Source organism: Eretmochelys imbricata, chromosome 5 (genome assembly GCF_965152235.1).
Source record: "Eretmochelys imbricata isolate rEreImb1 chromosome 5, rEreImb1.hap1, whole genome shotgun sequence".
Lineage (NCBI taxonomy): Eukaryota > Metazoa > Chordata > Testudines > Cheloniidae > Eretmochelys > Eretmochelys imbricata.
In genome coordinates, this window is record NC_135576.1 from 24,310,792 (window position 1) to 24,335,044 (window position 24,253).

Here is a 24,253-nt window from a genome sequence, read left to right on the forward strand (position 1 = left end):
TATAGTTGCTCTGCCATGGTATTTTAATGAATATTCTGGGAGGATAATGCAAATGAATTTTATATCAATACTGTGAAAATACAGGCAAAAGAGCTCTCTCTCAAATTTATAAATGAACAACACAGCAACCTGTTTATGAAGTATAACAGTATTTTATAAAAATCATTGCCTTCAGCTAATTATAACATATATTAAAAACACAAGGATTAAAACAAGCACACATTTCCTATAACACACTTATTGAAGGAAACATTAAAAATGACAAACTATTATAACAAGCAAATACTGCATATCTTTTCAAAACAAACACCCCCAGGACAAAATTTCAATGGTAACATTCTATAGGCATTCTAATCCAATTAGGAATACAGTTTGTATATTTAGTCCTCAATTAATCCATTAATTTAACAGTCACACACACACCCCGGCCCTGAAAAAGTGATGCTACATTAACATTTCCTCATGTAATTCCAACTTTAATGCACAAAATCTTATTGTGACAGTTTGAAACTTTTCTGATTTGCATGGCTAGATATTACAAATTTGCTTTTGGCTTATTGAATTCAATTACTTTTTCAGAGTGAAGTTTAGCAATCTCTTCCTTGGTAAAGCCAAATTCTAGAAGTATCTCTTCTGTGTGTTCTCCTATAAAAGGATCCCTTCTGGGAGATGGAGTAGCTGGAGTCCTTGAAAGAAGAGGAGATGGTCTAGGACTTATCTCTTCCTGATCATTCTTGATAAAAGAACTGCGCTCTTTGTTATGCTCGTGTAAGGCAACTTCATCCAAGGATAAAACAGGTGTCACACAGGCATCTATGCCATCAAAGATCCTGCACCATTCTGCTTGTGTCTTCTTGGAAAATATAGCTGCAAACATTTTCTTCATTTCAGGCCAGTCAGAGAAACTCAACTGATTGGGAAGCTTATCTGAATCTAGCCCCAGTCCTAAAAGGATAAAAACAAAGTTTAGATGCATTGTACTTTAGGCATGCTAATAAAAATAGAGTAAATGTTTTTTCTGCAGCCCATAGCTCACCCTGCTTCTCAAGCATATTTATTGCAGGAAGCCTGAGACAGCATAAGGGTCATGGCACATTAGGCTTCAGTTACAAGTGGTTTCAAAATTTATTACAGGGCACATAATTTGAAAAAGGAAAGGAAAACGACCATCCCTGGTTCTTGCCATTATATTAAAGTGCATCAGATATAGGCTCATAAAGACAGCACAAACTGGGCACAGAGTTAAGAGCTATATACCTTTGACTTGATAGCTCTAAAACAGAGGAAAAAATAATGTAGAAAAGATAGGGATAGAGACCCTATTGCCTAACAGACCTTCTCGATCTTTAGCTTCTGTGGTTCTATCATTTGTACTGTGACGCCTTTAACAAAAAAGAAATAGAAACATCTTTTTAAAATGAAACCTTCCTGGAAAATGCAGCAAAAATTTGGAGATCCCCTACCACTTTACTTTGATGCTACATCACTTTCTCCCATTTCTTTGCCTCCATTTTGCCTGCTAAGGGCTTGTCTACGCTTGAAACACTACAGTGGCACTGCTGCAGCGGTCCAGCAGATGGAAGAATTCTTCCATCCACCTAGCGCTGTCTACAGGGAGTCGGGGGGAGTCAACTTGACTACTCTGCTCGGGATGTGGATTCTTCACATCTGTGAGTGATTTAGCTGGGTCAATCTAACTTTTCAGTGTAGACATGGCCTTAGATTGCAAGCACTAGACTTCATGTCTTCCTGCATGTTGGAAAAGCACCAGATTGCACCATACAAATAAGAAAACCACACAAATCACAATTTTTTACCCATAACATTTTGGTGGAGAATTGCGAAAGGGAGAATATTGGTAAAAATCCTCAGTTATTGTAAATATTGGTGTGCACACCGCCAGCTCTATTGAGCTCGGCATTTCTATTTGGTTAACCAGCCTTCTGGCCTCCAGGAGGCAGAGGTAAAATATACAGAGCTCATATTACTAAGCTACGATTACAGAATCCAAGTCCTATTGTTCACCAAAGTATCAGGGGCAACAAGAAGGCCTAAGGGCCAGGCAGTGCTGCTCGCTGGAACAAGGAGTAGCAGGATCAGAGAATCTAGGCTGTGTCACTCGCTGACCTGTGCCAGGTGTGACGAGGAAATTTGATAAGCTACGATTTCAGAATCTAGGCTGTGTCACTCGCTGAGTAATACCAGGAGTGACAAAGAGATTGAAATACCCATGTTAAGATGTTTAAAAGAAAACAGGGTAAGCCAGTACCAGAGTGAGGAATGGAGTCAGAAGGAACTCCAACCTCACCTTTTGTTAAAGAAATTACACCTTTTAAACAAATCCTTCAAAAATCTGGGCACAGTCCTTGGACTAAACGAGCCCTAGCTGATGTCTGCACTATTTCGGACCTAGAAGATAGATTGGCTCAGTACATCCTCATATACAAACCTTCTCGTGCTGCCAAAAGAGATGCAGCAGCAATTTGGTTGTTGTGGGAGGCATGTAAGGATTCTTCCCTCCGCTTGTCTTCATGTAAAGAGGAAAAGGCATCTTTACAGGAAAAGCTAAACCAAATGGAAAAGGGAGCAGACAATTGGAAGGTGTTGGCTACAAATAACCAGAGTCAGCTGAAAGAAAAGGAGTACTTGTGGCACCTTAGAGACTAACCAATTTATTTGAGCATGAGCACACGGCTGTTACTCTGAAACAGAGTCAGCTGGAAATAGTGAAAGAGGCACTCCAGGAATGCAGAGAGAGAGAGAAAGATTCCTGGCAGACCAAGCTAAATCCTCTGAGAAAATTGAAAGAGAGACAGATGTGCTCAAAAGTATGGTAAAGAAATTAACCTTGAAGCAGGGAAGAGCACCTGCAAATCTTAGTCATCATGAGTCACTAATTAAGAGTCTGAGACAAAAATGGGGCTTTGCCACTTAACAGGTAGCAGCCATTAGAGCGAGTGAAGTCGGAGAAGGTCATATGTACTGCACCCCCAGCCATAATTACGAAGAGAAAAGAGAGTGAAAAGTTAACTCTGTAGAAGCTGGAGGGAATTAAGCAGTTAAACTTTGTGAAAATGTTAAAAAGGAAAAGTGTTAGAGAAAGAGAATTCTTGGTTTCTTTGCAGCCATTCTGAAGGAAAAATGGGCCCTTTTCCAAAGGAGTGTGTGTAAATAAGCCAGGGAAAAATAAACTGATTGAAATCATTTGACTATGGACAACTTAAGTCAAATTTGCTAAAAGAACATAAGGGGGTTCTATTGGAACTTAACTGCCTCAAATGTATAAAGGGAATGTAAGATGTAAAAAACAGAGCAGGGTGGAAGGGATGTTAAGGAAAAGAAAATGTGTATGTATCTATCTGTGTGTGTAAATATGTAAAGTTCTAAGGACCAACTGGTTTTGTTTTTGTTTTAAATAATGCCACTAAAAATCCATTTGACACTTTAATTCAAAGTTGCAAAACTGGCAGACCTTTTTGCTAGACACAGGTGATTAGTGTTGTTTGGCTTTGGGATTTGGCATTTAATCCTTAAGAGGTAACTCAATGCTTTTCAAAATTTAAAATGTTTTTAAGTAATGGCTGCAGCAGGGCAGTCAAAATCAGGAGAATAGGGAGAGAGTCTGGATTCTTTTTATTTGTTTTTTGTAACAAAATAGCAGATAAGAGCTGTGGTAAAAGAATAAGAACTTAAAAAAGACCGTGCCCCTCTGAAGCACCAGCAGGGGTGAGGTGCTCAAAACAAAAAGAAGCAATGTTAGAAACACAGAGCCTTAAAATGGCTCTATGTAATCAGACTGTCACTTGGATAAAGAAAAAGAGGACTTGTGGCACCTTAGAGACTAACCAATTTATTTGAGCATAAGCTTTCGTGAGCTACAGCTCACTTCATCGGATGCATTCAGTGGCATCGGATGCATTTATTTATGCTCAGATAAATTGGTTAGTCTCTAAGGTGCCACAAGTCCTCCTTTTCTTTTTGTGGATACAAACTAACACGGCTGCTACTCTGGAACTTGGATAAAGGTACATGAAAACTCTGTAAGCACAAAAGAAATAGTCACACCTTATGTAAAAATTGATATGGATAATGTTATAGAAGTTAAACTATGGAAGGAATGTGCATTTGCCCCAGAACATGTGCAGTGTATATTGTAGAAGGGGCAAAAGAAATGCAAACATACCATGCTACTGAATTAAAATGCTCGTAGGGCTCCAAAGGGAGCCATAACAGGTTGGGTTTTCTTTTTCAGATTGCTGTGCATTTTGGAAGCAGAAGTTAAATATAATCAAAACTCTGGTGAAAGCTGATTGTGTCCCTTTTAAGATGTTCTCTATGTATATGAATCTCCCCACTGTATTTTCCACTGAATGCATCCGATGAAGTGAGCTGTAGCTCAGGAAAGCTTATGCTCAAATAAATTTGTTAGTTTCTAAGGTGCCACAAGTCCTCCTTTTCTTTTTGTGAATACAGACTAACACGGCTGCTACTGTGAAACCTTTTAAGATAGAGAGTCTCTGAGCTGCTGATGGCTTTAAATCCAAAAGCAAGCAGGAAGCGTCTGTGAAAATGCAAATTACCTAACTGGTAAAGGAAGGAAAGAACTACCTGCAGCTCCTTTGTGCTGCTAAAGGACATACCTGGTCAGCAAACAAATTGTCTAAATAAAAGGCATGGTATAACAAGATAACTTTAATAAATTTAATGATAATAACGATAATAAGTACCCCTGTAACAATGTATATAGTGTGTATGATTTTTGGAAAAATCCTTTAAGATCATATGGTGCTTCTCAGCTATTACCTGTAAATAAACTTAAAGCTTAACACAGCAGGAAAAACATTATAAACTTGGTCTGCTGTATAAAAAGGGAAAATGAGGTACCCCACCTCATGGATGTAATGACTAAACGGTGGGATAATTTCCCCATAACCTTAAAAGACAGAAGCCATTGAAACCTGGCCTGCCTATAGAACAAACACAGGAAAATATGGGGGTAATTCCTCTGTTTTGCCTGCAATCAGCAAGGGTATTTGTAAAAAATATTTTAAGCAGTAATCTGCCACCCCAAAAGGGGTAGAAACATGTTCTTTGTGTCTTTCAGAAAATCAGGAAAAGCTGATGCCAGCAGAAGAGCAACCCAATACCATGAATCTACTGTCACAATAGAAATTGTGTTTTGTGTTCTATGTTTTGTCTTGTTGCTAGCACTGTTGTGTGTTTAAAAAAAATACTGCAGACCTGATTAAGAATAAATTAAGCTCTCTGTCCCAGCTACAGGACAGCCTAATACAAAAACAAAGGGGGGAAAAAAAAGATCACTGTTTGATACTTATCAGTACAAATGGATGCAGTATGTTTCTAGCATTGTAAAACCAGACCTGTTAATTGGTGAAATTGTTGTCAAAATTGCACACCAACAGTCTCTGGAGGCAAAGGTATGGAAGGTTAGCCCACTCCCCATATTACACATGGGATCCTTCTGGCTACCCCGAACCTCGAGCCAGTGGGCTGGAGTGGGAGGGAAGCTCTTGGACACTAGAGGTTGTACTGAATGGACTCCTCAAAAGTGGGTGTGCCTCACCTTGCCTGTTGCCCCAAAACCTTGTAGTAGGATCATGTACGTGGGATGAACTGGAATCACAAACTCAAATTGCTTCACAGTACCTTCTCTTGAATAGGCTACATAGAAAGTGACACTGACGATTAGCAAAAAGAAAAGGAGTACTTGTGGCACCTTAGAGACTAACTAGGTCTCTGTGTGTATATAATGTCTTCTGCAGTTTCCCCGGTATGCATCCGATGAAGTGAGCTGTAGCTCACGAAAGCTCATGCTCAAATAAATTGGTTAGTCTCTAAGGTGCCACAAGTACTCCTTTTCTTTTTGCAAAGACAGACTAACACGGCTGTTACTCTGAAAACTGACGATTAGAAATCTTAGTGTCAAAAGGAGGATTATGTTGGATGATATTAAAGAAGTTCTGTATTAAAATCACAAATGAGTTTGATACCCCACAGTTTAAATTCCAGGGTATTACTAATTAAGAGGTCTCTTGGTTTTTGGTCTCTTGTTTTACTGTTTCTCTCCCTCTCTGTGTGAAACTTGCAAGCTGCTAATTGTATTCCTACATCCTAAGACAGAGTCTGCTCTCAAAGCAATACTTTGTAACAACTACTCCTCACATAGAGGCTCCCCGCCCCTTTGTTGTATTTATCTCGCTTTGTTAACAATTGTGATTAAAATAGAGATAGAGGATGTGTGTGGATAATAACTGAATGATCAGGGAGGTGCCAGCCTAAGAATCCAGTGTCCATCAGCGGAAGAAGGCGTCAAGTGGAAACAACCAGAGGACCCCCCCCCGGAGGGCAGACTGGAATCCACGCAACAGCCTCAAGGATGGGAGAACCAAAGAACAACACAGAGCCATCAGGAATGTGCCATCTGCTGATTGATTCAGCAACAGCATGATGAAGCAATTCCCATAGACTGGCATAGGAATAAATTTCTATAAAAATGGACTATAGAAACTGAGAACTTTGGGGTCTGATTCTGCAAACCAACTTCCAAGAGCATAAGCATTTGACAAGGCCCTGCTCCCTTCTCATGTCCAGGCCACCTGGCCAGTGGCTTGGCACGAGCAACTCTCAGGCTGGTAACTAGGATAACAACCTTGCAGAACGTGTGTGTGTTTGTGTGTGTGTATAAATATGAAATTGAATGGAATGTTATAGCTACAACTAACTGCTTACTGTGATTCTTTCTGGATTCACAATAAATGTGGAGTCCCAGTCTTCTGACTAGAGAGAATGGAAAGGTCTATCTTGCACAGAAGGAACCACTGGGGATGGGGGCAAGATGTGGGAAGCCAGGACCAAATCAGGTTTTAAGTGCAAGAGGAAAGTCTAGTGAAGTCTGGTGTTAATCATCTTTTATAAGTTTGTTACTTTACTTATCATGGATTTTTAGAAAAACTTGAATATAGTATTTGCAAGACAGATTAATAGCGTGACAATCTGATGTCAGACACTACAAAGCTTTATGAAATTTGGCAGTACAAGTTACTTTACAATAGCCAACTTGTTTTAAAAAATCCAATTTAACCTTAAAAAGTGAAATGCTATTACAAACTATCTACACTGCAAGTGCATTTTAAAATAGTTTAATTAATTTCTTTGAAAAATTGAAAGGTATTTTTTTAATTTGCAGTCTAGCCTAAAATCTTGCATTCCACCCACAATGAGTTTTTAAAGCAGATTTATAACCCTTTGAAAATAGTGGTTTACAAAGAAATTGTTCAGTAATTCAGTCACAAAACAACACAGTATCAAATCTCCAGAAGAAAATCTGTAATTAAAAATATATATTAAAAAAACCCCTACCCATTCAAATGTTACAAAAAATATATAGTTTATTCAAACTGGTATCAAAAGGTGGTTTGCCTGTATAAGAAACCAAATATAATGGATTTCATGGAACAAAGATATCAAATGATAACCACACTTGGCTGAGGAAAGGCACGTGTATGAACCAACTGCTGAAAGTTACTTACCTTTTACTAGCTGCTCATAGAATTGTGGCTCAATGGCACCAACTGCCATGAATTTCCCATCTAGGGTCTTGTAGGTCTCATAAAAAGGGGCTCCGCTGTCCAGCAAGTTCTCCCCTCGAAGTCTATTCCAAAGGCCTAAATTTTGTGATTTCCACAGGAAAGAACTTAGATATGCTGCTCCTTCTACCTTAAAGATTTATTTTAAAAAATAAATAAATAAATAAAAAGTTTAGAGTTACTGGTGAAATCGCTGGCAATTCCACACAAACAAGTATTCATAAACTTACAATTAAGGTTATACTTAGTTAGGATTATGAATTGTAATATTCTTGTTAAGTAGTTGGTTTAAGGATTATATCATTCATAACAATCTTGCCTTTAAAGTTATGCGTGTGATGTTTTCTAAATTTAAAAGGAGTAAAAAGGAGCCCTGAAAGATAATATCAGATTGGCATAAGACATATTAATGTACTGGATGGATAATGTTTTTCTTACTTTATCAAGCTCCCAGTGATTCCAATAGCAAAGAAATGAGTTGTAAGGTGACAGGCCAAGCTCAGTGGCTCTACAGGACAGTAACTGCCTCAGCACTTAACTGGCTGAGATAAGACTGCTTGCAGAAAATGTGAAGGAGGTCAAAAGATAAAACCTCTCTCTAGTTCTCAGTACCCAGAAAACTGAGATGCACACAGAGATCACTATGTTAACCTGTTTCAGAGTAACAGCCGTGTTAGTCTGTATTCGCAAAAAGAAAAGGAGTACTTGTGGCACCTTAGAGACTAACCAATTTATTTGAGCATGAGCTTTCGTGAGCTACAGCTCACTTCATCGGATGCATACCCTGGAAACTGCAGCAGATGTTAACCTGACTATTCTCCCACAGCTCTCTCTAATCTGTGGAGCTCCCTGCTTCTCACTGGCGAGCACACTTTAGGAACCCTACAAGATAGCAGAGATGGTGAGGGTGTTGACATATGGATGTAGAGCTCCGAGCATTGATTACAGTTACATCAAGGAAACCAAAAGGTATGTTTGACATTGAGCTTATTAAACTTATGTAAGAGGTGCCCTAAAAGAAATGGAAAGGTATCAACGAAATTGTTAGGAGTATGCACTGTGCCTTTAAGAGCAGAGCACATGTTACAGGGAACTGGGCGAGAGAAAACCCAAGCAGTTTGAAGTCAGGTTCAGCAGGTATGTAGCTAGGAGCACATGGCTCTCCTTTGTCTTATGTAACTCTGTTTTAGTTCTAATAAAGGCTTAGTTCTAAGAGTCTAGACTATACCTTCTTCTTATGAATCCACAAACAACACATGGTACCAGAGTGAGGTAGAAGAAAGGACAAAGAAAAGTGGTGAAGAAGTCACCTTGGAGATAAAGAAACTAAAAGTCCCCAAAGAATTGAAACTCTCAGGTAATGCAGCAGACTCCTGGTCAAACAGAGATTATATATATACATGCATGCATGCAAGCAAGCAGCTAGCTTTGGTGAGAAAGAAAACCAGCAGAAAATAGCAATCTTCTTAAATACTGCAGAACCTGAGGCACAGGAGTTGAAGGCATGCATTACATCAGGCCAAGAGGGTGAGTTATGACACAACTGTGCAGAAATTTAAGAATATTGCATACCTAAAAAGAGTAACATTTGAAAGACACATGTTTTACCTTAGAAAACAAATAGAAGGATAATTTGAAAAATTTCTAAGAGCGGAAGCTAATGAGCCAAACCTGCAACTATGGATTAACAGATTCAGTTATAAGTAAGGCTGCGAGTTTGTCACGGATTCTGTGACTTTCCATGACCTCCGTGACTTCTGTGAATTTTTGTTTACTGCCCGTGACCTGTCCATGACTTTTACTAAAAATGCCCGTGACTAAAAAGTAGCCTCAGTTATAAGAGATCAAACTGTAATTAGAATCAGAGATCCAAAGCTGCAAAAAGGACTATAAGAAGATCTGACTCTCACTTTGGATAAAGCAGTAAGACTGTGTCAGGCAGCTGATATCACTCTGAACAGAATAAAAAAAAAAACGGAAGGAAAACAGGCCACTGCCACTCTGAATAGAGTAACAAGAGAGAGAAAAAACTGGCAAACAGTAACTCAGTATGGAGCAAAAAAACAGAGAGAAACATAAAACAAGTAAAGCACAAGAATTTGCAAGGGGCAGCTTCAAGGACTGCACAAGATGTGGACACAAACACAGGCCTCAACAATGCCCAGCTTTTGGTAATCGCTGTAATATTTGTAAGAAATACAATCATTTTACCGAAGTCTGCAGTCAGGATCAACAACTGCAGAAGAGGAAGCAAAGCATGCATGCTGATGCCATAATCCAGAAAGAGAGCACAAACAGCAGCACAGAAGAGTTCTATCTAGGAACTGTATTTGAAGAGGAAGGAACAGATGAAAGGACAATTTCTTTAGAGACTAATGGGACTCTAAACAACCTGCAGATTGGATCCTGGCGCTCAGATAAATGTTTTTTCAGATATTAATGTTAAAAGGTTAAAGAAAAAAACAGGGAACATGGCAACTAACATGTTAAACTGAAAGCTTGTAACAGAGAACTCTTTCCTAGTAGAATGACAGGTTTCAGAGTAGTAGCCATGTTAGTCTGTATTCGCAAAAAGAAAAGGAGTATTTGTGGCACCTTAGAGACTAACAAACTTATTTGAGCATAAGCTTTCATGAGCAACAGCTCACTTCATTGGATGCATTCAGTGAAAAATACAGTGGGGAAATTTATATACATAGAGAACATGAAACAATGGGCGTTACCATACACACTGTAAGGAGAAAAGGAGTACTAGTGGCACCTTAGAGACTAACCAATTTATTTGAGCATAAGCTGTAGCTCACGAAAGCTTATGCTCAAATAAATTGGTTAGTCTCTAAGGTGCCACAAGTACTCCTTTTCTTTTTGCAAATACAGACTAACATGGCTGCTACTCTGAAAACCGTAAGGAGAGTGATCACTTAAGATGAGCTATTACCAGCAGGAGATCGGGGGCGGGGGGGAAGAAAACCTTCTGTAGTGATAATCAAAGCCTAATCACATTAGCCACACTATCAGAGGCTCGTTCACCTGCACATCTACCAATGTGATATATGCCATCATGTGCTAGCAATGCCCCTCTGCCATGTACATTGGTCAGACTGGACAGTCTCTACGTAAAAGAATAAATGGACACAAATCAGACGTCAAGAATTATAAAATTCAAAAACCAGTCGGAGAACACTTTCTCCTTACAGTATGTATGGTAACACCCATTGTTTCATGTTCTCTATGTATATAAATCTCCCCACTGTGTTTTCCACTGAATGCATCTGATGAAGTGAGCTGTAGCTCACGAAAGCTTATGCTCAAATAAATTTGTTAGTCTCTAAGGTGCCACAAGTACTCCTTTTCTTTTTCCTACTAGAGGTACATGAGTATTAGAAGTGAAGGTAAAAGATCAAAAAGCACTGATATCCTTTGTAATAGTTAAAAGAAATAAAGCCCTTTTAGAGGGTTTAAAGACATGCCAAGCCCTTGGACTGATCCAAAGAGTGCACATGGTGGAGGAGATAAGGAACAGTATCAGGATGTTTTTGAGGGCACAGGAAAATTAGCAACTGAATATAGAACTGAACTGACAGAACCAAATTATCCCATCATACAAGTCCCTAGAAATATTCCTCTAAGTATGATGGAAAAAATCTCAAAAGAAGAACTTGATCATTTAGTAACAAATGATGTAATTCGAAGAGCCTACAGACTCACTAGCAAATAGTAGGGGGGAAAAGAATAGAACACTGAGATTATGCCTGGGTCCTAAGGAAGAACAACAACTATATCAAAAGAAAACACTTTCAGTTATATATCAGGGAAGACATTTGGGGGGATATGGCTGGTACAAAGTATTTTACTTTTTTAGATGCAAAATCTGGATTCTGGCAGATTCCCTTAGATGAGAAGAGCTCCAAATTATGTACTTTTATTACACCATATGGAAGATATTGCTTTCTCAGATTCCCGTTTTGTCTAAAATCTGCTCCAGATGTCTTTCATAGAGCTGTGCAGCAAATATTTGAGGAAACTGAAGGCACAAAAGTGTATATAGATGACATTTTCCTCTGGGGCAACACCACAGAGGAACATAATTACAGGTTAGAAGCATTGGACAGGGTTAGAGCAGTAGGTCTGAAGCTAAGCAAATAAAAATGTAAATTCAGGCTCAGAGAAATAACCTATTTAGGAGAAAAGTTAACTTTATTGATCCTAGCAGAACACAAGCTATAACAAATACCACACCCGGAAAATAAGAAGAAAGTACAGGGATCCATAGGAATGGTTAATTTTGTTGGTAAATTTATACCTAATTTGGCTGCACAAACCAGCAACCTCCATGCACTCATGCAAAAGAATAGTCAATGGACAAGGGACGCTAAACTGGACAAAGAGTTTGTCAACCTGAAACAATTGATTCAGAAATCCCCTGTGCTAAAGTATTTTGACCACAGAAGACTGACCAGCTTGTCCACTGATGCCTCCAAAGGCGGCATAGGGGCAACATAGCTACAAAAATATGACTACCATTGAAGATTAGGGGTGTATACATCCAGAGCTCTTACAGAACAGAATGCCACTATGCCCAAACTGAAAAGAAACTTTAGCCCTAGTGCATGTTGTAAAATATCCCATGTGTTCAAACAGACCATATCAATTGCAATTAAGGGGTTAGTTGACACTCCGCCCACAGTATGACAACTGTTTTTCCAGCTGTAATTGTATAATTTAACAATTGCATATACTCCAGAAAAAGAGTTAGTGGTAGTGAACACATTGTCCAGAGCATTTGATAAAACTGTAGTAGAAAGAGAGGTGGAGTCAGACATAGTGCATGTCAACCTGATGAAAAAAAAGAATTTTCTTGTCTCAGAAAGGAAGTGGAATGAATTTGCTGAGGCTACAGCTAATGAGGAGACTTTACAGAGGTAATTAAAGCTATTACCACAGGGTGGCCAGGACATTACATACCAAGTCCATATTTCCAGTTCAAAACAGGTCGGTTACTGATAGCATATTGTTTACAGGAAACAGAATAGCAGTGCCCAAGATATAAAAAGCTTACAAGCTCACAAGAATACATGAAGGACAGATGGGCATGGAGAAATGTAAATGCAGAGCCAGAGAGATACTTTATTGGCTACAAATGAATAATAAAATAGGAAAAAACAGTTAAAATGTATTAAACGTGTCAAAAATACCAACCTAAACAGAGAAAAGAGCCTATGTTGATAAACAATGAACAGTTAAGGGCATGGTCTAAAGTTAGTGTGCATTTATTTACGTATGTAGGTAACGACTATGTTTTGCTTTTGGATTATTATTCTCACTAACTAGAGATTGTTATATTAGAAACTAGTACATCAGAATATGTTTTAATGCGCTTAAAATCCATATTGTCCAGGCATGGAATCCCTGAAAATGGTCAGTGCTTTGATGGACGTGAATTTAAAACATTTGCTAGAGAGTATGGGTTTAAGCACATAACTTCAAATCCCAGGTATTCTCAATCCAACAGTTTTGTAGAGAACGGTGTGAAAATCGTTAAGTGACTTTTGAAAAAGGTCGCTTGGCAGGAAGTTGAGAACAAGACTCCCTTTTGGCGTGGACATGACAAAGGGCAAACTAATCTATGAAAGACTGAAATGCTATGAAAAGTCATTGTGGGGACATGAGAGGAAGTTAAAAAACTATTTCCTCTTTTCCTCCTTAAGAAAATCCCACCACCTGAAAGAGTTCTTAATATGATGCAAATGTCTGTAATAAGTAATGTGCCCTTTAAACAAAAATAGGTTAAAATGAAGTGACAGTTCAAATATTGATAGGTTGTGGTATTAGTTAGATTTAAAAAAGAAAAATCTCTTTCCATGGGTCAGAGTTGGAAGGGGAACCAAACTCATCTGTCTCAGATTATTATTTAACTGTCTTTGCTGCTGCTGCTGCTGCTGGTGCATGTACGTGCTCCATCAGCACTTTTCTATGTAATGTCTGTTCAACTGAACGGAACATAATGTCCAAATGACACTACCCATTGTATTACTATATTTTTAAGAAAGGTCAAGTTTTAAACTAAATTGTACTGTGTTCCTTTTTAAAAAAGGAAAAATTAATTTGAACACACTATTATGGAGGCACCAATTGTGGCTCCATGGCTAAGGTTGTCTTCTGTAAGAGGTTTAAAGTGGGACGTACATTTTTGGTTTTTTTCTCCTTTCGATGAGAAATTTCAGTGTTCATTTTTAAGTCCTCTGAATTTTCTGTGTAGTTTTTGTTTATTTTAAAAAAATCATGAAAAGAAATCAAAGTGTTTGAAACTCATCTGTTGTTGAAATTCATCCATGGCAGTCTGACTTGTTTTTTGGTTTTCTTAACTGATATATTTTCAAAAGACATTGTCTATCTAAACAAAAATTGGCAGACAGATGAAACTTTGATAGATCTGGTGCAACAAGGAGACTTTTTAAAAAGTAATTTTAAGGATTAAGGGTCATTTTTTGCCATTATGCATCATTTTGGGTGCATGTGATGCATAAAATCTTCTCATGGCATACCACCTTCCAACACATCCTACCACATCATCATCTTCAAATAATCAGATTGAGAGGAGGTAGTTTGTTAAAGGGTGTGTCAAATAATCAGATTGAGAGGAGGTAGTTTGTTAAAGGGTGTGTCATCCACGGGCTGCAGAGGTAAGATTGCGGTCTATTTTCTGTGGTGTAAAGGAGTTAGGGCAGTGGCAAGGTGTGATAAGATGTTTGCCGGTGGGTGAAGGAGTAGAGGTGTCCCATTAGGTGGCTTAACTTTTCATTTCCCTAACTCCCAGTGCTATGCCTTACCAACAACTTCATCCTTTTTCCCTTTTGTAGAGTTGGAGTTTAAAAACAAAAAACTACAAATAAACAAATTTCAAAAACTTACCATACTTGCATCAACGACTTGCCCTTTGCCAGATTTTGTACGTTCATAGAGGGCCATAATTATACCCATTGCACACATGACACCTCCACCAGCAAAATCAGCCAGAAGATTTACTGGTGCATAAGGATTTTCATCTTTTCTACCAAGTTTCGACAGCACACCTGAAAAACAGTGCAAAAAGCACAGAAATTTAATCAAAAAGTGTATGACCATTAATGTTAGAAAAATGAAAACTAACATTTCTTCAATTTATATACCTTAACCAAGGTAACTACAGCATCCCCTACATTCCAAGAGAATCCTCAGCTAGTGGTTTAAGACAACATTATGGCCCCTTTACACTGCACGAGTGACAAAAAAGGGCTGAAGCAGAGCCAAGGATCTGGCATTGTTTTTATTTGGGAAGGGGCTTCTAGAGTGCTAGCACTCTTTGCTCCCCTAAACAGCCCCCTTACCTTCATTTTGCTCTCTCGTTTCCCCTATAACGACTCTCTTTCCCCTCCTCCTGCCAGTGGGGCAATGTGGAGTTTATCAGCCCTGCAGAGCCACATTCCTCCTAAGCCATCAGCCTAGGATCTGAGTCCTGCAGCTGAAGCAGTGTACAAATTCAATGCATCCTAAAACACTGCCTGGCGCTGATATATTGTTTAAGTAACTCACACACCAATGTGTGTTTTCTAAAGTGCACACAAGCTGACACATGGTGTTAAGAAGTCCACTGAGGATGCATGCAGAAAACTTCTCAATAACTAAAATCTGCCATTCAACAGTCGAATCGGTGTCATAAGCACCAGTACATGAATATATTAAATCTAATTTGGACTTTCCAGGACAAGTCATTTCTGGGTTACAGCAAACCAAAACCATAAGGAAAATTTCCAAAACATGAGATCACCTCATTTTTGAGCAGTCACACCTCCCAAATGCCTTGTCTAATTTGTTTTAAACTTGGCAGAAATAATCTATCTGGCATGCCTGTGACATTTCAGGCAGATTGGTTTTATTTTAGAAAATAGTTTGCAAAAAACTAGGATTATCATTTACTTTGGGCTGTTCTGGCAAAAGCAGTTTGAGAAATACTAACTCGGAATCACATAAGAAGTGTACTGCTAGATCTGTAAACATTCCATATACTTGTCTGTTATTTTTGCCTACAAACTCTGATAAAACTTGATTTGTTGAAAAAAGAGTTAATTGGTGCAAAAGCATATTTTACATTTTCTAATTCAAAGGACCCCTCTGCCCCCCCAAAAGTGTGCAAAAATACAGGTGTTGCTAGCTGAGGTTTTCTTCTTGCAATAGGCTGCCAAGTTACGGTAATAGCTGCCAGGAACCACACAAAATGGTACTGATTAAACCGGATTTAGGAAGAAAATTATTTTAGCAGGCAATGTGGACTTTGTTCTACAGTCCAGCAATATTAAAGTCAATAACATCACTTTGTTAGCTACTTTCCTCTGGGCTGGCATTCAACATAAGGATATGTACAACCCTCAGGCAAGACAGAGCTCACAAGGGCCTGGATCCTGCAGCTTTCACTTACCTCAATAATCCAATCTCACACAAGTAAACCTATTGATTTGTAGTTTCATGGGACTAACCATGCAAGGATTGCCCAGGTGAGTAAAGGTTGGGGGATCAGGCCCAAAATGAAAAGATAAACCTGAAGACTATCATAAAATTATATTTACCTTTAAAAAAAAAGAAAAAACTTTATCTAGATTTTTCTTCTTTTATCCTCTTTTACCTGAAGATGACAACACTCAGGTGATTTAAGCCATGTACACAAAGTACCTGCTAATACAATTCTTAATTAAAGCAAAAATAAAGTTAATCTAATAGGAATTTTTACAGCTTACCTGACAAAGCCAAATAATTGATGTCATGACCTGCAGACTTGGCATATTTTCCTGACTGGCCAAATCCAGTAAGTCTAGCATAGATAAGTTTTGGATTTTCCTTTAGAAGGACTTTTGGACCAAGCCCAAGTTTTTCCATGACACCTTAACAGAAAAATAAAATGTTTAATCCCAAATCAAATTTTCGCTTTTAATCTAGATTCAAAACAAACTTGATTTGAAATGAAAAACAGTAAAATGTATTAGTCATTATGAACTTGAATTAAAGCTAACATGCTGATTATGTTCAAAAAAGCCTAAACTACAGTAGCCATATTAAAACATGAATTGCCAATATTTTTTAAATTAATAATGTACTAAGTTTATTTTATATGTTGAATGCATCAAATATAAATTTAGTGTAAAAGTAGTTTAAATGCACTTTGTTTCTCCCCAATTTCAGACCCTTCATGACCATTCTGACCAATTTCCTCAACTGTGGACCACTGAACATAGCTGAACCAAAGAGACAGCTCCCAGGAGGTCACGCACCATAGTAAAAAGAAAGGCAAACTTTTGGCTAATACACTCCCCCATCTTTACAAGGCTGAACCTCTGCACAACTTTCTCAGGACTGCTTCTGTCTCTTATCAGAATATAGCTCAATGACATTTTCCTTGCTTACCTGCCCAATATATTTCCCCTTTCCTTCAGTTTTGGCATAAGACACTCCATTTTATCCTTACGTTGGCCTACCCATCTACTACTATTACTTTTTATCTATCATAAAAACAAGAGCAGACTGGGGCAATAATACACAGCAAATGATTTGCAGAAATTGTACAAACAAAAGTTTCTTCTGTAGGTTCAAGCTCAAGAAACTTTTGCAAAATTAAATAAATGTAGGTTTGGTCAGTTTTAATTTACAGGGATGAAAAACTGTATAAATTCACATTTTGAAATGTTTTCCTCCCTTTAGCACCCAACCCCCACAAAAAGTGTCTTGTTTTTGTTTGTTTTTTCCAGGTGAAATGTTTAAGCTGTGTATAATTTGTAAAATGGACTTTTATCTGTGTTTAGCAAATTACAGATAAACTTTGGTCAGAAGTATGTCTGATAAACACTGCTGACACCGCAGAGCTACACGATCTGATATGGAGGGGAAAGGAGAAATACTGGATTCTTAATTCTTAAAATTGCTTTCATATCTTTTTCCACATTACATTTTATGAATGGAACACACCTTCCCCAAATTAATCTATAAAATCACAACCCTATCATCCTTCAACTCCTTGAAGACCCAGGTCCAGCATGACACTGACTGAGAAGTGTCAACTGATAATGGCTAGGCAGAGAAACAGAGAGATTTGCTGGTATGTATGTATCTGTTTAATAATATATATATAATTATACAGGTCTGGATCTTCAAATTTCCACCTGCCCTGAAAGGTGAACTGCATTGAATAACAGCAAATTCCTAAACGGACAAAAATAAATCCACCCCTTCCTACAAAAATGAAATTTTAAAGTTCCATGACGGTATATTATAAATACAAATTGGATCCACCCACATGAAACCATATTGATGAAGCTTTGCATCTGCATAAATGCAGTTGAAGGATCAAAGTCTAAGAATCTTAATCTGGAAATAACCAATTTTAGCTCTGTCAATGTTAACTCAGTATTGTAAAGCACTTTCAACATAAAGAGACCTATTATGAAGTCAAAAGCATAACCTATTTATAGACCCCTTTTCTACGACCAAAGTTATAATACAGCCTCACAAAACTGTTGTGACAATTTACTAGACAAGGCACAAAATTTATTTGCTTGCTCTTACCACGACAGACAGATTTTCAAAAGCCCAACTCCAACAGATATCACAAAGAAACTAACTGAAAGCCAATGGGATTTGGATGCCTAACTTCTCTTTGTGCCATTTAAAATCTCCCCACATATCACTTGGGCCCCAATCGTACAACTGGCTCTATGCCAGAAGATCCAAACCAGTGTTGAGACAATTTCAGGACCAGGTCCATGAGATGCATTATCTAGCTACAGAATTACAAAGAACCACAGATGGAAATTTACCCTTAATAAGACACTAGTCTCAACTCATACTTGCACCCATATTTAAACTTTGTATCTAAGTTTTTACAAAACCAAAGGACAACAGAAATTTCCATTATATTAACTTTACATTTCCAATGGAATTTGTCACTTTAACCAAACAATCCCACGGCAACCCAAACATTTCAACACAGAAAATGTGAAACTACAAATTAAAATGAAATTGGATTCATTGATTTCCACTGTACAGCCTATGAGGAAAAAAACACACACAACACGTCAAAACCCAGGAATACACAGAGAAAAGCACACCAGATTTATGAAGTTCCCAGTTTTAATGTTCACAGGTGTTATTAGTAACGCAGATAAATGTGCTGATTTACGATTGATGTTTAAAATGATAAAGTGACCCTTTAGTCCTAAATCTGGTATGGCCAGAACACAGCACATGAATACTTCAGTGAATCCTTAATCTTTAATACAGAATTGCAGCCCTAAGGGAACAATAGGCACCAACATGTGACATGCAACTTGAAGCTGAGCCTCCTGCTAAAACTTGCCATATTTGTGGATCAAGGGGTTAGGAAACAACAGAGCATGCTGGACCTGTTGTCTCCACGGGAATTGCACCTCCATATTAAAAACTAACGCCCCAGACATACAAAGCTTCACATGCTTGATAAACTATACACACTGGGCGTGCAAGTGTTTAAGCCATTTGTATGTGTATGCATGTCTTTGCAGGGTCAAGGCTGAAGCATGCCACAATTTGCCCCATTATACATCCATTGGGGTCATCTATGGGCTCCTGGACAATTGTCAAAGTTGTTTGAGGCTTAATGGGCCATTGTTTGGATAGGATACTTTAACTCTAAACTCTATTCTGTGGGTTGTTGTGTCCCATAAATCTGGGTTTGCCCCATGACATTTGCACCAACAACACTATTTTGCATCCAGCCAGTTGAGAGTTGTCATTCCCTGACAGCAGCTCCTATCTCCCACGTGGGGCAACACTACCTGACTATTGCCCTCTATTCACCCGTTCTTCCTCCTCTATAGCAGCACCTTCCCCAATTTTACTCCTGGCACCCAGCCCCCATTCTGTCTCTTCTCCCCTGTAGAGCATCCCCAGGATCCCTTCCCTGGCACAGCACCCCATCTCTGATCCACCACAGACACACCTAAGCCTTGCACCCTAGGACTCCCCCAGTCAGCAGGACCCCTCCCACCAGAGGCACCCATCCCCCTCCCCGCTAAACCCTGTGCCCAGGGACCCTCCCACCAGTGGCACCCATAGCTCTCCCCCGGCAGCACACGCACCCCTCCCCCCAAACCCTGCGCCCAGGTGCCCTCCCCCGGCAGCACCCACACCCCTCCCCCCAAACCCTGCCCCAGGTGCCCTCCCCCGGCAGCACCCGCACCCCTCCCCCCAAACCCTGCGCCCAGGTGCCCTCCCCCGGCAGCACGCGCACCCCTCCCCCCAAACCCTGCGCCCAGGTGCCCTCCCCTGGCAGCACCCGCACCCCTCCCCCAAACCCTGCCCCAGGTGCCCTCCCCCGGCAGCACCCACACCCCTCCCCCCAAACCCTGCGCCCAGGGACCCTCCCCCGGCAGCACGCGCACCCCTCCCCCCAAACCCTGCGCCCAGGTGCCCTCCCCCGGCAGCACCCACACCCCTCCCCACAAACCCTGCGCCCAGGTGCCCTCCCCCGGCAGCACCCACACCCCTCCCCACAAACCCTGCGCCCAGGTGCCCTCCCCCGGCAGCACGCGCACCCCTCCCCCCAAACCCTGTCCCAGGTGCCCTCCCCCGGCAGCACCCACACCCCTCCCCCCAAACCCTGCGCCCAGGTGCCCTCCCCCGGCAGCACGCGCACCCCTCCCCCCAAACCCTGCGCCCAGGTGCCCTCCCCCGGCAGCACGCGCACCCCTCCCCCCAAACCCTGCGCCCAGGTGCCCTCCCCCGGCAGCACGCGCACCCCTCCCCCCAAACCCTGCGCCCAGGTGCCCTCCCCCGGCAGCACGCGCACCCCTCCCCCCAAACCCTGCGCCCAGGGACCCTCCCCCGGCAGCACGCGCACCACTCCCCCCAAACCCTGCCCCAGGTGCCCTCCCCCGGCAGCACCCGCACCCCTCCCCCCAACCCTGCGCCCAGGTGCCCTCCCCCGGCAGCACCCACACCCCTCCCCCCAAACCCTGCGCCCAGGTGCCCTCCCCCGGCAGCACGCGCACCCCTCCCCCAAACCCTGCGCCCAGGTCCCCTCCCCTGGCAGCACCCACACCCCTCCCCCAAACCCTGCGCCCAGGTCCCCTCTCCTAGCAGCACGCGCACCCCTCCCCCCAAACCCTGCGCCCAGGTGCCCTCCCCCGGCAGCACCGCACCCCTCCCCCCAAACCCTGCGCCAAGGTCCCCTCCCCTGGCAGCACCCGCACCCCTCCCCCAAACCCTGCGCCCAGGTGCCCTCCCCCGGCGGCACCCGCACCCCTCCCCCCAAACCCTGCGCCCAGGTCCCCTCCCCTGGCAGCACCCGCACCCCTCCCCCCAAACCCTGCGCCCAGGTGCCCTCCCCCGGCAGCACCCTCACCCCTCCCCCCAAACCCTGCGCCCAGGTGCCCTCCCCCGGCAGCACGCGCACCCCTCCCCCCAAACCCTGCCCCAGGTCCCCTCCCCCGGCAGCACCGCACCCCTCCCCCCAAACCCTGCGCCAAGGTCCCCTCCCCTGGCAGCACCCGCACCCCTCCCCCAAACCCTGCGCCCAGGTGCCCTCCCCCGGCGGCACCCGCACCCCTCCCCCCAAACCCTGCGCCCAGGTCCCCTCCCCTGGCGGCACCCGCACCCCTCCCCCCAAACCCTGCGCCCAGGTGCCCTCCCCCGGCAGCACCCGCACCCCTCCCCCCAAACCCTGCGCCCAGGTGCCCTCCCCCGGCAGCACCCGCACCCCTCCCCCCAAACCCTGCGCCCAGGTGCCCTCCCCCGGCAGCACGCGCACCCCTCCCCCAAACCCTGCGCCCAGGTCCCCTCCCCTGGCAGCACCCACACCCCTCCCCCAAACCCTGCGCCCAGGTCCCCTCCCCTGGCAGCACCCGCACCCCTCCCCCCAAACCCTGTCCCAGGTGCCCTCCCCCGGCAGCACGCGCACCCCTCCCCCCAAACCCTGCGCCCAGGTGCCCTCCCCCGGCAGCACCCACACCCCTCCCCCCAAACCCTATCCCAGGTGCCCTCCCCCGGCAGCACCCGCACCCCTCCCCCCAAACCCTGCGCCCAGGTCCCCTCTCCTGGCAGCACCGCACCCCTCCCCCCAAACCCTGCGCCCAGGTCCCCTCTCCTGGCAGCACCCACACCCCTCCCCCAAACCCTGCGCCCAGGTGCCCTCCCCCGGCAGCACCCGCACCCCTCCCCCAAACCCTGCGCCCAGGTCCCCTCCCCCGGCGGCACCCGCACCCCTCCCCCAAACCCTGCGCCCAGGTCCCCTCCCCCGGCGGCACCCGCACCCCTCCCCCCAAACCCTGCGCCCAGGTGCCCTCCCCCGGCAGCACCCGCACCCCTCCCCCCAAACCCTGCGCCCAGGTGCCCTCCCCCGGCAGCACCCGCACCCCTCCCCCCAAACCCTGCCCCAGGTGCCCTCCCCCGGCGGCACCCACACCCCTCCCCCAAACCCTGCGCCCAAAGGTCCTGCCGCCGGCGGCACTCGCCCGCCCGCCCAGGCCGGCCCCTCACCGTGGCGGAAGGGCTCCACGAGCACGTCCGCCCGCCGGCAGAGCCTCCTCAGCGCCGCCGCGCCGGGGCCCTGCTTCAGGTCGAGCGCCAGGGAGCGCTTGCCCCGGCCCTGCACGTCGGCGTTCATGGCCGAGCGGGGGCAGCGATCCACCCGCACCACCTGCGCCCCGAAGTCGGCCAGGATCATGCCGCAGAGCGGGGAGGGCGCCAGGCCCGCCAGCTCCAGCACCCGCACCCCGCGCAGGGCCATGGCCGCGCCTGGCTCCGCGGCCTCCTGCCGAGCGCCGAAACATCGAGCGGCCGCCGCGGCCCGGCCCCCAGCGGGCCAGAAACCCGGCGGCCCCGTCCGCCTCCCGCGCGGTCCCCGCCCCCCGCCAGGAGCGAGCAGGGGCCCCTCGGCACAGGGCTGGGGGGGAAATGGGGACACTCAGCGGAAGGGGGAGCAGGTCCCCTCGGCACAGGGATGGGGGGAAATGGGGACACTCAGCGGAAGGGGGAGCAGGGCCCCTCGGCACAGGGCTGGGGGGAAATGGGGACACTCAGCGGAAGGGGGAGCAGGGCCCCTCGGCACAGGGATGGGGGGAAATGGGGACACTCAGCGGAAGGGGGAGCAGGGCCCCTCGGCACAGGGATGGAGGAAAATGGGGACACTCAGCGGAAGGGGGAGCAGAGCCCCTCGGCACAGGGCTGGGGGGAAATGGGGACACTCAGCGGAAGGGGGAGCAGGGCCCCTCGGCACAGGGATGGAGGAAAATGGGGACACTCAGCGGAAGGGGGAGCAGGGCCCCTCGGCACAGGGATGGGGGGAAATGGGGACACTCTGCGGAAGGGGGAGCAGGGCCCCTCGGCACAGGGATGGAGGAAAATGGGGACACTCAGCGGAAGGGGAGCAGGGCCCCTCGGCACAGGGATGGGGGGAAATGGGGACACTCAGCGGAAGGGGGAGCAGGGCCCCTCGGCACAGGGATGGGGGGAAATGGGGACACTCAGCGGAAGGGGGAGCAGAGCCCCTCGGCACAGGGCTGGGGGGAAATGGGGACACTCAGCGGAAGGGGGAGCAGGGCCCCTCGGCACAGGGATGGAGGAAAATGGGGACACTCAGCGGAAGGGGGAGCAGGGCCCCTCGGCACAGGGATGGGGGGAAATGGGGACACTCAGCGGAAGGGGGAGCAGGTCCCCTCGGCACAGGGATGGGGGGAAATGGGGACACTCAGCGGAAGGGGAGCAGGGCCCCTCGGCACAGGGATGGGGGGAAATGGGGACACTCTGCGGAAGGGGGAGCAGGTCCCCTCGGCACAGGGCTGGGGGGAAATGGGGACACTCAGCGGAAGAGGGAGCAGGGCCCCTCGGCACAGGGATGGGGGGAAATGGGGACACTCTGCGGAAGGGGGAGCAGGGCCCCTCGGCACAGGGATGGAGGAAAATGGGGACACTCAGCGGAAGGGGGAGCAGGGCCCCTCGGCACAGGGCTGGGGGGAAATGGGGACACTCTCTGCGGAAGGGGGAGCAGGGCCCCTCGGCACAGGGATGGGGGGAAATGGGGACACTCAGCGGAAGGGGGAGCAGGGCCCCTCGGCACAGGGATGGGGGGAAATGGGGACACTCAGCGGAAGGGGGAGCAGGTCCCCTCGGCACAGGGATGGGGGGAAATGGGGACACTCAGCGGAAGGGGAGCAGGGCCCCTCGGCACAGGGATGGGGGGAAATGGGGACACTCTGCGGAAGGGGGAGCAGGTCCCCTCGGCACAGGGATGGGGGGAAATGGGGACACTCTGCGGAAGGGGGAGCAGGGCCCCTCGGCACAGGGATGGGGGGAAATGGGGACACTCAGCGGAAGGGGGAGCAGGGCCCCTCGGCACAGGGATGGAGGAAAATGGGGACACTCAGCGGAAGGGGGATCAGGGCCCCTCGGCACAGGGATGGGGGGAAATGGGGACACTCAGCGGAAGGGGGAGCAGGGCCCCTCGGCACAGGGATGGGGGGAAATGGGGACACTCTCTGCGGAAGGGGGAGCAGGGCCCCTCGGCACAGGGATGGGGGGAAATGGGGACACTCAGCGGAAGGGGGAGCAGGTCTCCTCGGCACAGGGATGGGGGGAAATGGGGACAC

The 24,253-nt window shown here is 45.2% G+C and overlaps 1 protein-coding gene across 3 annotated transcripts; it reads right to left on the reverse strand.

Moving 5' to 3' along the window:
* AMACR (alpha-methylacyl-CoA racemase) lies at positions 1 to 22,474 on the reverse strand. Of its 3 annotated transcripts, XM_077816731.1 has the most exons (6): positions 22,146 to 22,474; positions 16,379 to 16,522; positions 14,520 to 14,680; positions 7,551 to 7,737; positions 2,450 to 2,565; positions 791 to 945 (listed from the first exon to the last, which is right to left on the reverse strand). In XM_077816731.1, the coding sequence occupies exons 1-6, from the start codon at positions 22,393 to 22,395 to the stop codon at positions 934 to 936; spliced, it is 870 nt and encodes a 289-aa protein (XP_077672857.1). In that variant the 5' UTR covers positions 22,396 to 22,474; the 3' UTR covers positions 791 to 933. The 3 variants fall into 3 exon arrangements, with proteins under 3 accessions (XP_077672854.1, XP_077672855.1, XP_077672857.1); XM_077816728.1 differs by lacking the exon at positions 2,450 to 2,565 and having other exon boundaries at positions 1 to 945; positions 22,146 to 22,463; XM_077816729.1 differs by lacking the exons at positions 2,450 to 2,565; positions 16,379 to 16,522 and having other exon boundaries at positions 1 to 945; positions 22,146 to 22,463.
* Between the last annotated feature and the right edge of the window lie 1,779 nt (positions 22,475 to 24,253).

What these genes read in the sequence shown, in the direction of transcription:
- AMACR (XM_077816728.1), bottom strand. Translation starts at nt 22,395, where the DNA reads ATGGCCCTGCGCGGGGTGCGGGTGCTGGAGCTGGCGGGCCTGGCGCCC. An exon ending in CAATTATTTGGCTTTGTCAG is followed by an intron (nt 14,681 to 16,378) that starts GTAAGCTGTAAA and finishes ACTGTTTTTCAG; the next exon opens with GTGTGCTGTCGAAACTTGGT. An exon ending in CTATGAGCAGCTAGTAAAAG is followed by an intron (nt 946 to 7,550) that starts GTAAGTAACTTT and finishes TTATCCTTTTAG; the next exon opens with GACTGGGGCTAGATTCAGAT.